The sequence below is a fragment of the Macaca mulatta genome, chromosome 9, assembly GCF_049350105.2.
Source record: "Macaca mulatta isolate MMU2019108-1 chromosome 9, T2T-MMU8v2.0, whole genome shotgun sequence".
Taxonomy (NCBI): Eukaryota; Metazoa; Chordata; class Mammalia; order Primates; family Cercopithecidae; genus Macaca; species Macaca mulatta.
Genome location: NC_133414.1, coordinates 112,184,877 through 112,201,510, shown reverse-complemented (window position 1 = coordinate 112,201,510; position 16,634 = coordinate 112,184,877). Strand labels below are relative to the sequence as shown.

At 42.7% G+C, this 16,634-nt stretch overlaps 1 protein-coding gene and 1 pseudogene across 2 annotated transcripts in view; both read left to right on the top strand.

The window, feature by feature from the left end:
* ERLIN1 (ER lipid raft associated 1) overlaps window positions 1-3,111 on the top strand; it is a 36,113-nt gene extending 33,002 nt beyond the window's left edge. The window contains 1 exon segment of one of the 2 annotated variants that reach the window (NM_001194366.1): window positions 852-3,111. In NM_001194366.1, coding sequence (NP_001181295.1) covers window positions 852-1,073 — 222 coding nt within the window. In that variant the 3' untranslated portion in view covers window positions 1,074-3,111. 2 annotated transcript variants of the gene reach the window in all.
* A 6,082-nt stretch (window positions 3,112-9,193) lies between these two features.
* On the top strand, window positions 9,194-10,133 carry LOC144331252 (signal peptidase complex subunit 2-like; annotated as a pseudogene).
* The last annotated feature ends 6,501 nt before the right edge of the window (window positions 10,134-16,634 follow it).

Genomic DNA, 16,634 nt, shown 5'->3' with positions numbered 1-16,634 from the left:
TCTGTCACAGACAGCTTAAACATCCAGCTTCTGGGGAAAGGCAAAAGACCAGATCAGATGACCTCTTGAGATTTTATTCTAGTTCTAGAATTTGTTCAAGAAAAGCAGCACCAGCCCTTCCTTTGAAGTTCTGCTCTCATCCATTGATCTGTGTATCTCTCTCAAGAGAATCAACAGAGAACCAGGCATGATGGCTTATTCCTGTAGCCTCCCTGGAGGCTAAGATGAGAGTATCGCTTGAGCCCAGAAGTTGGAGGCTGCAGCAGTGAGCTATAATTGAACCACTGCATTCCAGCCTGGGCAACAGAGTGAGATCTCATCTCCAAAAAAAAAGAGGCTGGGTGCAGCGGCTCCCATCTTTAATTCCGACACTTTGGGAGGCCAAGGTAGGAGGATTGCTTGAGGCCAGGAGTTTGAGACCAGCCTGGCAACATAGACCCCATCTCTACAAAAATAAAAATAAGTTTTTTAGAAAGACAATCAACAGAAACTCCAGACCAATTCCAGGTTGAATTCAACTAGATGAAATGAAAGTCACCATAGTTATTATTATTATTATTATTAGTTATTATCATTAGTTATCACAAATTGTTTTCTAACCTCCCCCATCCTTTTATTAAAAAGTGAACAGCTTCTCTTGCATTAAGTCAAGAGCTTATTGAAGGAATTTTAAGTCAGGAACGCAACTGTTAATGTGATAGCCACTCTCCAAAGTGAGAGAGGGTCATTGGCAATTATTCAGGCTTGACTCGTGATACTCAGAAGAGCAACAGGAGAAATGTATGTAGAGAGAGAGAAGACTGTTGCACCAGAGTATCCTGATGCCTTTGCTCTTGTTTGCTCCCACACAGCACAAATTGACCCCGGAATATCTGGAGCTCAAAAAGTACCAGGCCATTGCTTCCAACAGTAAGATCTATTTTGGCAGCAACATCCCTAACATGTTCGTGGACTCCTCATGTGCTTTGAAATATTCAGATATTAGGACTGGAAGAGAAAGCTCACTCCCCTCTAAGGAGGCTCTTGAACCCTCTGGAGAGAACCTCATCCAAAACAAAGAGAGCACAGGTTGATGCAAGAGGTGGAAATGTTCTCCATATCAAGATGTGGCCCAAGGGGTTAAGTGGGAACAATGGTTATACGGACTCTTCAGATTTACACGGAACTTACACTTCATCTGTTCTGCCTCTCCTGCGATAGTCCTGGGTAGTCCACTGATGGGAGGATGGAGCCAGCTGTCTGACACACAAATGGTCTTTTCAGCCACAGTCTTATCAAGTAACCTATATGTGTTCCTTTCTAAACTGCTACTCATGAGTGAGGAAAGTCTGATGCTAAGATACTGCCTGCACTGGAATGTTAAACACTAAATATATAACAAGCTGTGTTTTCCTAAGTGGAGATCAGTTGAATAATGTTTACATTGGTCCCCCAGGGAAATGTGTGCTCAGCCATTCAAGAGATGACTGAGAAGGATATGGTAAGTTCAAGAAGACTCATTGCACTTGGGACCTAGGCCCTTTCTTTGGGATCCAGTTCCAGCCTTCATCCATGTGATTAAGATCCAGGCCACTGAAGTTCCCCAGGAAACGATCTTCCACTTGAGCAACCTTTTACTTGATACGATTTGCACCTTTCTGTTTTCCTACAGGATGGTGGTGGCTTGCAGGGACCTGAGCTTTGCTACCCAACCAGAGATTCCTCATAGAGATTCCTAATCACTAGTTTCTTGTATTCATAAGCTCAGAGATACAGAGGGCTTGGTTTGAAGTTTGGGGTGAGATGAAACCTTTGCTCTGAACCAAAGCTCTGGGGCCCTGCATTCCCTCCATTGGGTGATGACTGTCAGCATCACTGCCGCAGGCCATGCTTGACTAAGGTGCCTGGTTTTTAGCTACAGCCACCTCCTTGTGTGTTACCTTTCGGCTGTGACTGGCCAAGAGTGGGACAGGGCTTTAACCACAAATAGGAGCAGCATACAATTCCTAGTGATTTGCTGCACAGTTGTGTATCATAATTGCAGGAAGTTTTTATTTTTAAAACTGGATCTGGGGTATATTCATTTGCCCCATCACCTCCGTCTAAAGGCCCAAGTCCGAGGGCTGCGATGGTCACAAGCACACTGATGCTCCTTAAGATTGTTTGTCTGGAGCCCACATAGTGTGGAACAAAAAGTCACCTGGAAAGCATCCTTGGTCATTGTCTCCTTCCCACCTGGCCCAGAGATGCTTAAATCCAAGTTGTTTCTCCAGCTCTCACCTCCCCCAGGAGATCAGGATTCCACTGACGTCCTGGGCAGCCAGTGAATTTAATTTTCCATGAGAAACAACAGAGTTAACCTGTGGCAATAGGAGACCTACTTCATGTGGACCTTTTTTTTTTCCTTCAGTTTAACTTCTCTGGAGCAGTGTGCTGCGTAGTTTGGCCTGAGTTTGTGCAGCTTAAGACACCTCTTGTGTACACTATATTGAAGCTCCACAGAAAAGTCATGGGACCACTTCTAGAAACCTTTCAGCTGTCAGGCCTGTCAGTCTCATGACAGCTTGTTGGTTGTGCCAAACACTTTATTTGGGAAAGGAAAGCCCAGATTTGAGTGGGTCTTTCCCCTGGGCCTTATCCTATAGAGGCATTTGTAATATGGAGAAAATAATTTTTCATTTTTGCTCATTTAATTCTATAAATTCTCTTTATGAATGAATTTTGTGTTCTTTAGTTCTCCTTAAAAGAACTTTTGAATTATAAAAATAAATTCTTTACCTGTCGAATTGTTGCCTCAGATGATTGTTGTGGAAAATCTGGATCATTGACCTCTGTGCTTTCATTCCTAGAGATGTTTTATAGTTACATGAGCAAAGCTGTTGCCCCAAAGTGATGGCCCTGGAGGCAGGGCTGAGGAACAGGGAAATGCCGCTGTGAAGTCTTAAAGCACTTCTGCTTAAACTCCACATGTGAGGAGTGTGCCTCCCTGTGCCCTCTCAGCTCTGAGGCTGGCCGTCTTTCAGGGTGTTCCTTTTGGCAAATATACCCTGAAATCTTGAGTCTAAATTTATATGTTGAAATGCTACCTTTTTTAAAATAAGAAACTAAATAAAATTATTTTACTATCAGTGATTTGTGTTTTTTTTCCCATGTCTTCATTTTTCTGTCATCTTAACATGCTCCTAAGGCTGTCTTGCACATTTGAACTAGGGAGCCAGTTTATTTGCTGGTTTCACTTAACTGTAGAGGCTTTTATTATACTCTTCCCAGAATACTGCCTACCTGCTGTCAGAATGTTTAAAACAAGGTGTCCGCTCTTTGCTGACTCCTGGAATTTAGCAAGGGATGTTCTTCTAATTCTTTGTGGGACAGGGCCTGCAACAGAGGGGCAAGGAGGGAGGATGGAACATCAGGCTACTGGGATCCGTCCCTGAGAGCAAAAATACTTCTACACCGAGCAGGGGAGGAGACAGACCAAGCCAGAGGAAGAACAATTTGTGTAAATTATAACTGGCAGTGTAATGGCACAATATAACCAACTTCACTATTAAGATGTTAGCGGCGCAAGAGCCAGAGTTGGACCTGCTCTTCCCAAACGTTCTATATTCCCTCCTGGGGTCAATTTCCTGGTGATCTTGGGCCAGCAGGGAGTGGTAATGGGAGTTCTGGGGAAAGCAGCTCTTTCCTCCTGTTCTTATGGGATCAACCCCATAGTATCCTATGTCAGTTGCTGTGGACCTGAAAATAATTTGAACTGACCATCCTATAGGCTATTGGTAGGTATTAAAATGAAGTGATTTCTGCCTCTTCTGTGGCAAAAGAATTTTGTGAATTGGAAACTGGCTTCTAATCGCTTTGGGATTAAGTCTCAAATGTGTGCACACGAAGTTCGTGATCTGACCCCTGCTGTCCTCTCCAGCCACCCTTCTCTAAGGTCCCTGAATGCACCTTCTCTCTGTCCCATCTCATACATTGTTCCATCTGCCTGGTTCACTTTCCTTCCCTCGTAATGCCGACTTTCCTTGGCCAACTCCTGAGTCTGCATCACTTCTTCAGATGTAAAAGCTTCAGTTCACTTTGAACTGCTTGGCCTGGGTTAGCATCCTGGATGCCCCCCCTCCCCGCCCCCCACATGTTATGCGCACATAGTTACGCCCTCACAGAGATTAGCATTTGTGAAAACAGACATCAAGCACATAATGTCATGTCTCTCATTATGTGCTTGATGTCTGTTTTCACAAATGCTAATCTCTGTGAGGGCGGGGGCTGTGGCTGTGCTGTTCCCTTGGGATTGTTTCTGTTGCTAATGCCTAAGATGGCGTCTGGCCCATATGAGATGGCTTTGTTGCATGAAAGAACAAAAAGTTGAATATGACATGCAGGTAAATCAGGCAAGTGAGTCATGGACAAAAGAACTTAGAAGTGAGCCTACAGTGTCCATGTCAGGACTTTAAGTGTAACCATGGGAAGTTACCTAACATCTCTGAACCTGTTTACTCATGTTTGCAGGGCAACTCTTCAGTGGGTTCAGGAGGATATGTTGATGCATCTAGTGTAATTGCTGGGATGCATTAGTTCACCTTGTCTACAGGAGTCAATATATGTGTCTGTCTCTGAGTAGCTGTAAGTTCCCATAGTGGAGAGAGCACAGTGCCTGCTATCTGCAATTGCATAATAGAACACATTGATTAATGTCTTCAGCAGCTATGAGCTAAGCTAGCTGGATGTTAAACCCCAACCACAGCCCTCCAGGAGCATCCCAACAAGCTGGGCCAGCTTCTCATCTTTCTCCTGGTCTCTGCCCTGGTATAAACACTTAAAATGAATTTACTGGGCCAGGCGCAGTAGCTCACGCCTGTAATCCCAGCATTTGGGAGGCTGTGGCAGGCTGATCGTGAGGTCAGGAGATCAAGACCAGCCTGATAAACATGGTGAGACCTCATCTGTACTAAAAATACAAAAATTAGCCAGCTGTGGTGGCACATGCCTGTAATCCCAGCTACTCGGGAGGCTGAGGCAGAAGAATCACTTGAACCTGGGAGGTGGAGGTTGTAGTGAACCAAGCTCGAGGCACTGCGCTCCAGCCTGGGCAAAAGAGCAAGACTCCGTCTCAAAACAAACAAACAAACAAATTTACTGTTCATTCATTACTCACTTCTAGTGTCTATTTTGACATAGACCGTAACTCAGAATGTTTTACTTGTCTCCCTTACCATATTTCTTCTGAATTAGTACCTGTCTTTCCAATCAGTTTTTCTACTTTTTTTTTTTTTTTAATTTTAAAAAAAGTGTCCTTCCGGCGGGGCTTGGTGGCTCACGCCTGTAATCCCAGCACTTTGGGAGGCCGAGGCAGGCGAATCAACTGAGGTCAGGAGTTTGAGACCAGCCTGGCTAACATGGTGAAACCCTGTTTCTACTAAAAATGCCAAAAAAAAAAAAAAAAAGTCGTCTTCCTACAAATATTTATTGAGCATCTACTGTGTGCTAGTTGCTGAGGAAACAAAAAGCCATATAGCCTTGTGTGTGTGTGTGTGTGTGTGTGTGTGTGTGAGAGAGAGAGAGAGAGAGAGCGAGAGAGATGGGGCAGTACAGCAAGTAAGTAGGCAAGTGTGATAGTGTGGTAAGTAAGCAGGGTATTCACTGGGTGCTGTGGGGTACCGGTAAAGATCAGCCCAGCCTTGTGGATTCTAGGAAGCAATGTCTGACCGGAGCCACATTTTTGTAAGGATGGACAGGAGGCAGCCAGCCAGCTGAAGAGAGCAATGGTGATGGTGGAGTATGTTCCAGGCAGTGGGAGAAGCACTTACTATTGCATTTCAAAATGCAGTTTACTGGGTCCCCTTGCCTCAGCAGTGCCAAGAGGCATGAGGAGCTGTCCATTGCAAACCTTATGAGGCTCTACTGTTACTTCATTTCGTAGCTGAGATCTAGAGAGATTACATTACTCAAGATCCCATGAATATGAGTGGCAAAGGATTTGAACCTGTCATATTCCAGATCCAAGTTTACCACAGCCCTTTATATTTGCCTTTGAAGCCATTACGTTTAGGGTGATGGAAGCTCTAAATTGAGGGGAGATTTTAGAGGATGTTTAGAGATTTGTAGGCCCTGCAGTCAAGGTCAGGAAAAGGGATAATCAGATGGTTCATGTGTGAAGTGGTGACCTATGGGTGACTTCTCTGCCCTCTGCAGGGCTTGGCAGAGGTGCTCTCAGTAAGCTGAGCAGTATGACAGAAAGATCAGCCCTTTGGAGCCTGGGGGAGCAGCTCCCCTTATTTGTGTTACAAAGCAAGTGGAGGTGAACAGTGCAGGGCTGATGGCACAACCCCCAGATCCCGTTTGCAGATGTGAACCACTCATTCTCCCAGTTGCTGGGAGTGTTCATGGTGACAGCTTTTAGCAGAGTTGCTCTGCAGAAATTTTCCTCAGCTAAAGACCCCTGCCCCGGGCCAAGGTCACATCCCTTCCCAGGAATTAAAAACACATTCCATAAGTGGTTGATGCAGGGGTCGAAAGGCAATTTGTCCTAAACAAAATTGCCTTGGTTTTCTCCATATATAAGTCTGTCAGAGTGTGCATCTTAATAGGCACAATAACTGTAACTGGATTTCAGACACATAAGGCAGGTTCTGACACACTAGGTGTGTCTGATGCCTCTGGCGCCCTATCACAATTCCGCTCCACCCCACCTCTAATTCCAGCTGTGGCCATGGTAGACAGTTCCATGAGGCATCAACTCACTTTCCTCTGACTGCGTCTCACCTCACACATGAGCTGCACTTACTGCTTTTCACCCTAGGGATCCTCCAACACTATGGAGGCTGCAGTTAGTCCAAATATATGCTCAACTCAGGCACAAGAATTAATAGCCTCTGGGACAACCTTCAACTGGTAGGAGACAGGACCACAAATGGTTAGAGAGGAGGTGACCCAAAAAAACCTTTTCAATGGAGACAGCAACCCTACTGACACAAGAGAAACTGTGAAAATCACATTAAATACAATTCGACAGATGTTTGTTGAGTACCTGATATGTGCCAGGAAACCTAAAATGTATAAAGTAATGGGCTAGTAATGAACAACAGTGAGTAAGACAGACATAGTCTCTGCTCTCTTAGAATCAACAGTCTCGGGCTGGACGTGGTGGCTCATGCCTGTAATCACAGCACTTTGAGAAGCAGAGGCGGGTGGATCACAAGGTCAGGAGTTTGAGACCAGCCTGGCCAATATGGTGAAACCCCGTCTCTACTAAAAATACAAAAATTAGCCGGGCATGGTGGTGTGTGTCTGTAGTCCCAGCTACTTGGCAGGCTGAGGCAGGAGAATCACTTGAACCCGGGAGGCGGAAGTTGCAGTGAGCCGAGATCATGCCACTGCACTCTAGCCTGGGGGACAGAGTAAGACTCTGTCTCAAAAAAAAAAAAAAAAAAAAAAAAACAGTCTGGTGGGAAAGTAGGCCTTAACCAAAGCACTTGAGAAACTTATCAAAGTGGGAGGAATGCAGTGCTAGTAGGGTCTGAAAAAAGAGGGAGAAGATAAAGAATGAGAAAGAGAATAAGCCAGTTAAAGATCGGGGAATAACAACTTAATAAAATGGGCAAAGGATCTCAACAGACATTCTCCAGACAATATACACAAATAGTCAATAAAAACATGAAAAAGATGGTCAACATCTTTAGTCATTAGCGGAATGCAACAAGATAGCCACTTCACACCCACTAGGATGGCTATAATAAGGCAGTAACTAGTGTGGGCAAGGAAGTGAAGCAATTGGAATCTGCATAATTTGCTGGTAGGAATGTAAAATGAGGGAACTGCTTTAGAAAACATTTTACAGTTTCTCAAAATGTTAAACAGAGAGTTAACATACGATCCAGCAATCTCACTTCTGGGTATCTACCCAAAAGAATGGGAACATGTCCACCCGAAGACTTGCACATGAATGTTCATAGCAGTGTTATGCATAGTAGCCAGAAAGTGGACACAACCCCAAAGTGTCCATCACCTGATGAATGGATAAATCAAATGTGGTATATCCATATGATGGAATATTCTATAAAAAAGGAATGAAGTACTGATGCATGCTACAACACAAATAAGCCTTGAAAACATTAGGCTAAGTGGAAGAAGCCAAGTCCTAGTTATATTAAATGTTCATCATAGACACATCTATATGGACAAAAAGACTGGTGGTTGCCTGAGGCTGGAAGGAGAGGGAATTGAGTGGCTACTACTGGGCATGGGGTTTCTTCTTGGGGTACTGAAGAGATATTAAAATTTGATTTTGGTGGTAGTTGCATAATTCTGTATACACTAAAAACTATTGAGGCTGGGTGCGATGGCTCACGCCTGTTATCCCAGCACTTTGGGAGGCTGAAGTGGGCAGATCATTTGAGGTCAGGAGCTTGAGGCTAGCCCGGCCAACATGGTGAAATCCTGTCTCTACTGAAAATACAAAAAAATTAGCTGGGCATGGTGGCGTCCGCCTGTAATCCCAGCTACTGGGGGAGGCTGAGGCAGGAGAATCATTTGAACCCAGGAGCAGAGGTTGCAGTGAGCCAGGATCGTGCCACTGCACTCCAGCCTGGGCGACAGAGCAAGACTCCATCTCAAAAAATTAAAATTAAAAAATAATAAAAACTATTGAACTGTATACTTTAAATTATAAATTGTATGGCATATGAATTATATCTCAAGTTGTTATTTTTTTTAAAGGACTGAGTAATAGCATGAAGACCTCAGTTCAAGAACCTTCCAGAAATGGTAAAAAATATTCAACATAGGCACAACATTATTAGTGAGAATGGGAGCACCGAAACATGAGACCGAAGAGGTGGTGTGAGAAGAGGGGAAGGGCAAGGTAGAGCATGGTGGGCCTTCCAAGTCTTATTACCCATTGGTGGTTTTTCCCAAAGGTTGGAAACAAAACCTTTCAAACAGGCCGGGCGCGGTGGCTCAAGCCTGTAATCCCAGCACTTTGGGAGGCCGAGGCGGGCGGATCACAAGGTCAGGAGATCGAGACCACAGTGAAACCCCGTCTCTACTAAAAATACAAAAAATTAGCCGGGCGCGGTGGCGGGCGCCTGTAGTCCCAGCTACTCAGGAGGCTGAGGCAGGAGAATGGCGGGAACCCGGGAGGCGGAGCTTGCAGTGAGCCGAGATCGCGCCACTGCACTCCAGCCTGGGCAACAGCGTGAGACTCCGTCTCAAAAAAAAAAAAAAAAAAAAAAAAAAAAACCTTTCAAACAAAGCTTTTTGTGACAAGATGGCAGCAGCTGCCCAGGGCAGGAGAAGTGGTGGCGGAGGCAGTAGCCTCAGTGGCTTGTTGGCTAAGTGGAAGACGGATGAGAAGCGTGGAAAAACTGACAAGTGGGATGGATCCGCTATGAAAAACTCTGGATGATTCTGCCGGAAAGGTACTTCTGGAAAAATACCAGTAGGGGGAGAATTTTGGTCTCATTGACATTTGCCTCATCATCTGAATGTACTCCTGTTTCCTTGCCATAGTGGCTTTGATTTGGGATTCTATGTACCCCTTTCCAGAGTCCAAGCCCTTTTTGGCCATATGCATCCTATCCTATTTTGTGATGATGGGGATTCTGGCCACTTAGTTCTTTTTTTATCTTTTGAGTCAGAGTCTTGCTGTTATCACCCAGGCTGGAGTGTAGTGCCACAATCTTGGCTCACTGCAACCTCCATCTCCCAGGTTCAAGTGATTCTTGTGCCTCAGCCTCCCGAGTAGCTGGGATTATAGGCGCATGTCACCATGCCTGGCTGATTTTTGTGTTTTTAGTAGAGACGGGGTTTCGCCATGTTGGCCAGGCTGGTCTTGAACTTCTGGCCTCAAGTGATCTGCCCACCTTGGCCTCCCAAAGTACTGGGATTACAGGCGTGACCCACGGTGCCCGGCCATGACCATTTATAGCTCACATAAGAAGAGCATCTTCCTTGTGGTGCACAGGAAGGATCCTGCAGGAGTGGATCCTGGTATTTGGCAGCTGACCTTCCTCAATGGGAGAAGAAGGCAGCTGCAGGAAGCCAAGTCCACCAACTTCATCGCTAAGTTTTTTGACCATGGTGGGACACTGGTCAGGGATGTATAAGAGCCTAAAATATCCAGGCTCCATGACAGTCTCACCACAGAAAGAAAATAAAATAGCCAGTTCTCACAGCAGCCCTCTTTTTGCTGGATCATGCTGAAAATACAGAAAATTTTAAATGGGTGAAGTAAGAAATGTTTAAAATGTCCCTGTTTTGTCCTGAAATTTTATTCTGGATAAATAGGATCTTCTAGCAAGATATGAGAAGGTGTAGCCCTGATGTCTGGCTGTAGCCTCCTTGGTCTGCTGATTACATTGTTTTGATTTGCTTTTCTGGAAAAGCACTTTTGCTAAAAGCGGTACAGATTTTTTCCTTTGTACCTAGCAGTACTTTATATAGTATAGCTTTGTGTCACGCAACACTTGAAGACTCAATTTAAAAATATTATTAGGCTAGGCGTGCTGGCTCATGCCTGTAATCCCAGCACTTTGGGAGGCCAAGGTGGGTGGATCACAAGGTCAGGAGATCAAGACCAGCCTGGCCAACATGGTGAAACCCTGTCTCTATTAAAAATACAAAAATTAGCTGGGTGTGGTGGCAGGTGCCTGTAATCCAAGCTATTTGGGAGTCTGAGACAGGAGAATCGCTTGAATCCAGGAGGCGGAGGCTGCAGAGCTGAGATTGTGCCACTGCACTTCTGCCTGGGCAACAGAGCGAGACTCCATCTCAAAAATATATATATATAAATATATATATTATATATAAATATAAATACATAAATATATTTTTTATATATTTATATATTTGTATATAAATTTATATTATATAAATACATAAATGTATATAAATATATAAAAATATATGTATATATGAATATATTATATATAAATATATAATTGTAAAATATTACAAAATATATATATATAAATATACATTGTATATAATATAGTCATATATTTTATATATTTATATAAAAATATATAAATATATAAAAATATAAATAAATACTATATATATATAATTAATCTGTTGCTGACTCTTTTTAATTCCTATTTCAATATCTGTTTCCCTGAAGAATTCATGATACAACTTCTTGTGTATGACAGGTTTCCTTCACACATTGTTTTTGTTTTTGTGAGTGTGTACGTAGAGGATGGGGAGAATTTTAAAAATACATCGCTTTAGAAAATTTGTTTAAAACGCTGTACTACAAGGCTACAGTAACCAAAACAGCATGGTACTAGTACCAAAACAGAGATATAGACTGATGGAACAGAACAGAGCCCTCAAAAATAATACCACATATCTACAACCATTTGATCTTTGACAAACCTGACAAAAACAAGAAATGGGGAAAGGATTCTCTATTTAATAAATGGTGCTGGGAAAACTGGCTAACCATATGCAGAAAGCTGAAACTGGATCCTTTCCTTACTCCTTATACGAAAATTAATTCAAGATGGATTAAAGACTTAAATGTTAGACCTAAAAATAAAAACCCTAGAACAAAACCTAGGCAGTACCATTCAGGACATAAGCATGGGCAAGGACTTCATGTCTAAAACACCAAAAGCAATGGCAACAAAAGCCAAAATTGACAAATGGGATCTAATTAAACTAAAGAGCTTCACACAGCAAAAGAAACCACCATCAGAGTGAACAGGCAACCTACAGAATGGGAGAAAAATTTTTGTAATCTACCCATCTGACAAAGGGCTAATATCCAGAATCTACAAAGAACTTAAACAAATTTACAAGAAAAAATCAAACAACCCCATCAAAAAGTGGGCAAAGGATATGAACAGACACTTCTCAAAAGAAGACATTTATGCAGCCAACAGATACATGAAAAAATGCTCATCATGACTGGCCATCAGAGAAATGCAAATCAAAACCACAATGAGATACCATCTCACACCAGTTAGAATGGCAATCATTAAAAAGTCAGGAAACAACAGGTGCTGGAGAGGATGTGGAGAAATAGAAACACTTTTACACTGTTGGTGGGACTGTAAACTAGTTCAACCATTGTGGAAAACAGTGTGGCGATTCCTCAAGGATCTAGAACTAGAAATACCATTTGATCCAGCCATCCCATTACTGGGTATATACCCAAAGGATTATAAATCATGCTGCTATAAAGACACATGCACACGTATGTTTATTGTGGCACTATTCACAATAGCAGACTTGGAACCAACCCAAATGTCCATCAGTGACAGACTGGATTAAGAAAATGTGGCACATATACACCATGGAGTACTAGGCAGCCATAATAAAGGATGAGTTCGTGTCCTTTGTAGGGACATGGATGAAGCTGGAAACCATCATTCTCAGCAAACTATCACAAGGACAGAAAACCAAACACCGCATGTTCTCACTCATAGGTGGGACTTGAACAATGAGATCACTTGGACACAGGAAGGGGAACATCACACACTGGGGCCTGTCATGGGGTGGCGGGAGCAGGGAGGGCAGATAGCATTAGGAGATATACCTAATGTAAATGACGAGTTAATGGGTGCAGCACACCAACATGGCACATGTATACATATGTAACAAACCTGCACGTTGTGCACATGTACCCTAGAATTTAAAGTGTAATAATTTTTAAAATGCAAATTTCCCCCCCAAAAAAGAAAATTTGTTTAAAACAGACCTTCTGTTACATTGTATGCTCTTAATCAATTGAAGAAGCCAATGGCATTTTTAATTTTATAATGTGTTTTCCACTAGTATATCCCTGTTGATTCATTGCTACTTTTTATTAACTGACATTTTCTAAAATGTTTTTCAATAAAAGGAAAGAAGATGTGGGAAAAAGGAAAAAAAAAAAAAAAACACCTTTCAAGAGTTTTGAGCAGAAGATGGACATGATTTGGTCATTGTCAAAGTACCCTTTACCCAACGTGTTTACCAGTTCCCTCTATTTATTCACCTGCTTTCCACATCCAAATCAACATTAAAGTTCTAACTTTTCACAGTATTTCAAAGTCAATAATTTACTTCCCTGAAATGTCTGCAAGTGTATACTCACAGAAACAGCAAAAACACCAGTGGATGTTGGTTTCACAGAAGGTACCAAAAGTAAGACAAATATATGTGAGGTCCCCAGCTGATTCTCTTTACCTTGGTTTTTCTCCATGCACAAACTCATCCTCAGCCCTGGCCCTATCCTCATGGGCCCTAAAGCCCTTTACATAAAAATCCTCCTGGTCCTTGTGCTAGTGGATACGTGAATGCAGGCTAATCAGCAAGTCTACTTAATGGAAGTAAATAGTCTGCTGTGGGAAATACAGAGGGATGGCTCTGAAATAAGAGAAAAATATCAGAGTTGAAAGCATTTAATAAATAATTTTAGTGCTGCAGAGATTTTCAGTGTTTGCTACAATAAGTAGTAGGAAAACCACAGTAGATTTTTTTTTTTAGATTTTTTAAAAGATGTATTATAGTAACGATTTAATTCCCCATAAAATAATGTATAGACCATGAGATTTTTTTTTTTTTTTTTTGAGGTGGAGTCTCGCTCTGTCGCCCAGGCTGGAGTGCAGTGGCTCGATCTCGGCTCACTGCAAGCTCCACCTCCCGGGTTCCCGCCATTCTCCTGCCTCAGCCTCCCGAGTAGCTGGGACTACAGGCGCCACCACCACGCCCGGCTAATTTTTTTTTTTTTGTATTTTTAGTGGAGACGGGGTTTCATTGTGTTAGCCAGGATGGTCTCGATCTCCTGACCTCGTGATCCGCCCGTCTCGGCCTCCCAAAGTGCTGGGATTACAGGCTTGAGCCACCGCGCCCGGCCGACCATGAGATATTAATAGTAAGATTTATCTCAAAGAATAAATCTCAGGATCTTGGAGAATTTGCTATTATTAAAAATCAAAAAATAAATCAGTAACGGCATTATTTTAAATGCAAATAAAAATGAGGTAACATTTCTCAACTACCAAGTTAGTAGATGTTTTCTTTGTCTTTACTGTGGCAAAATGTAAACAACAAAAAAATTTACCATTTCCACCATGTTTAAATTCTACAAGTAGTGGCAATAAATACCATCACTATTATCAATTTTCAGAAATTTTTCAACATCCCAAACGGAAACTCTGTGACTATTAAACAATAGCTCCCTACCTTCCTCCTCCTCCCAGCCCCTAGTAACCTACCACTATTCTACCTTCTGGCTCTGTGAATTTGCCTATTGAAGATACCTCATATAAGCAGGATCATACAATATTTGTCCTTTTTTGTCTGGCGTATTTCACTTAGTATAGTGTTTTAAAGGTTCATCCATGGGTAGCATGTGTTACAATGTCATCCCTCCTTAAGGGTGAATAATATTCCATTGTGCATATAACTACATTTTATTTATCCATGTATCTGTTGATGGACATGTGCACTTTTCTTTCAAATACCTCAATTCACTGTCAAGAACACAGTAGACTTCTAACTGATGAGAGAAATGAGAAAAATGATGTTTGAGGAGGATGACTTTGACAGCTGTGTCTTTCCAAATCAGATCTCAGAATATATGACCTGTTTTCTCCCATTTGTGAAGTTAATTATTTGAACAGTTTCAGACAGCTATGAAAAATAAAATGAAGTTTTAAATGTAATGAATCATCAATGCTGAAAAGAAAAAGTACATATAATGGGGATGCTTAGAAATTCAAAGAGAAAAGTTGCAGAGTTTCTGAATAAGAGGTAGGAAAGAGATGAACCCTTCTGAATCTTCTTAATCTCAAGTTTCAGCAAAGTCAACAAACTCAAAACCTCTTTCCATTTTTTTTCCGAGTCCAAGAACCTGGGGCAGCCTTTGTCCGGCAGGGACAGACTGGTTCCAGCTGCTCCTCTCTCAGCTGTTGCTTTCTGACTAGCGACCCAGATGGTTGCTAACACCCAGGAGTGAAATGGAGTTGCTGGAACTCGCTGCTTGGCTCTTGCAATATGTGTCACTTGCCTGATTTTCTTTTTGGTGTGGAAGAAAAGTCACACAGGGGAAGGCTTCTCCCGGCCCAACTCCCCTTCCCGTGATTGGGAATAGGCCGCAACGAAACCCCAAGGACGCCCTTGCATCTCTCTCCAAGATAAGGGGCTTTGATTCCGAGGCTGGCCATCTCTAGGCCAGGTTCTGCGTCTCAGACCACTGCGGGCCAGCAGCCTCTCCTCGGCCTTTCTTAGTTCTTCACATCATGGAGCCACTTTTGGTTGTTTATTCCTGTCGTACAAGACAGATATCCTCTTGCTTTAGGACTGGAGCACTGCAGAGCAGGTAGTGAGGATGTTGACCTAACTTGAGATATTGGTTGAATTCTAGTGAATGAGAAAATCCTGGGGTCAGAACATACTTCAGTTGGAAGGCTTCCAATGCCCCCAGCATATAACACCAAAAAGCAAGACATGGAAATGTAAAAATGCAATAAATTGGATTACCTGAGGTCAGGAGTTCGAGACCAGCCTGGACAATATGGCAAAACCCAGTCTCTACTAAAAATACAAAAATTAACTGGGTGTGGTGGCACATGCCTGTAGTCCTAGCTACTCAGGAGGCTGAGGCAGGAGAATCGCTTGAACTTGGGAGGTGGAGGTTGCAGTGAGCCAAGATTGCACCACTGCACTCCAGCCTGGGCAACAGAGCAAGACTCTGCTTAAAAAAAAAAAAAAGTAATAAATGCCCTTGGATATGATTACTATTATTTTACACTAAATGATCCATGGGAGGCTTTGTGATCCTCTCTAGAGAGTGATCTCCACTCCTCTCCCCAACACCCAGCTCTGATGCAGCCAGCTTGGCTACCCTGGCTGATATTCATACCTTTGGAAGTGCTGTTTGGGGGAAAGATATTATCTCCATAAATTCATTGCAAAAACATATTATCTAGTACACAAGAAGCAGTATAGGACATTTATCTGATGGTAAGCCTTAGCCCTAATTTCTTAGATAAACATTCTATGAGCCATACTGTTTGACAGGGTGCCCTTTTGAGTCTAGGAGCATTGCCATGAACAAAAGATGGGAAAAAACCCTGACCTTGTATAACTTAAACAATTCTAATAAGGAGAGTCAGACAAAACCAAAACAAGTCAACACATGTTAAGTATTCCTTATCAAAATGTTTGGGACCAGAAGTGTTTCAGATTTCAGATTTTTTTTAAGATTTTGGAGTGTGTGTGTGTGTGTGTGTGTGTGTGTGTGTCAGTCTCACTGTAACCCAGGCTGGAGTGCAGTGATGTGATCTTGGCTCACTGCAACCTCTGCCTCCTGGGTTCAAGTGATTCTCCTGCCTCAGCCTCATGAGTAGCTGGGATTACAGAGGTGCACCATCACATCCGGCTAATTTTTGTGTTTTTAGTAGAGATGGGGTTTCACCATGTTGCCCAGGCTGGTCTTGAACTCCTGACCTCAGGTGATCCACCTGCCTCAGCCTCCCAAAGTGCTGGGTTTACAGGTGTGAGCCACCGCACCTGGCCATGATTCTGGAATATTTGCATTTACATAATGAGATATCTTGGAGAAGGGTCCCAGGTCTAAACATGAAATCTATGTTTCATATGCATCTTATATGGGCCTGAAGGTAAACTTTATACACTGCTTTTAATAATTTTGTGCATAAAACAAA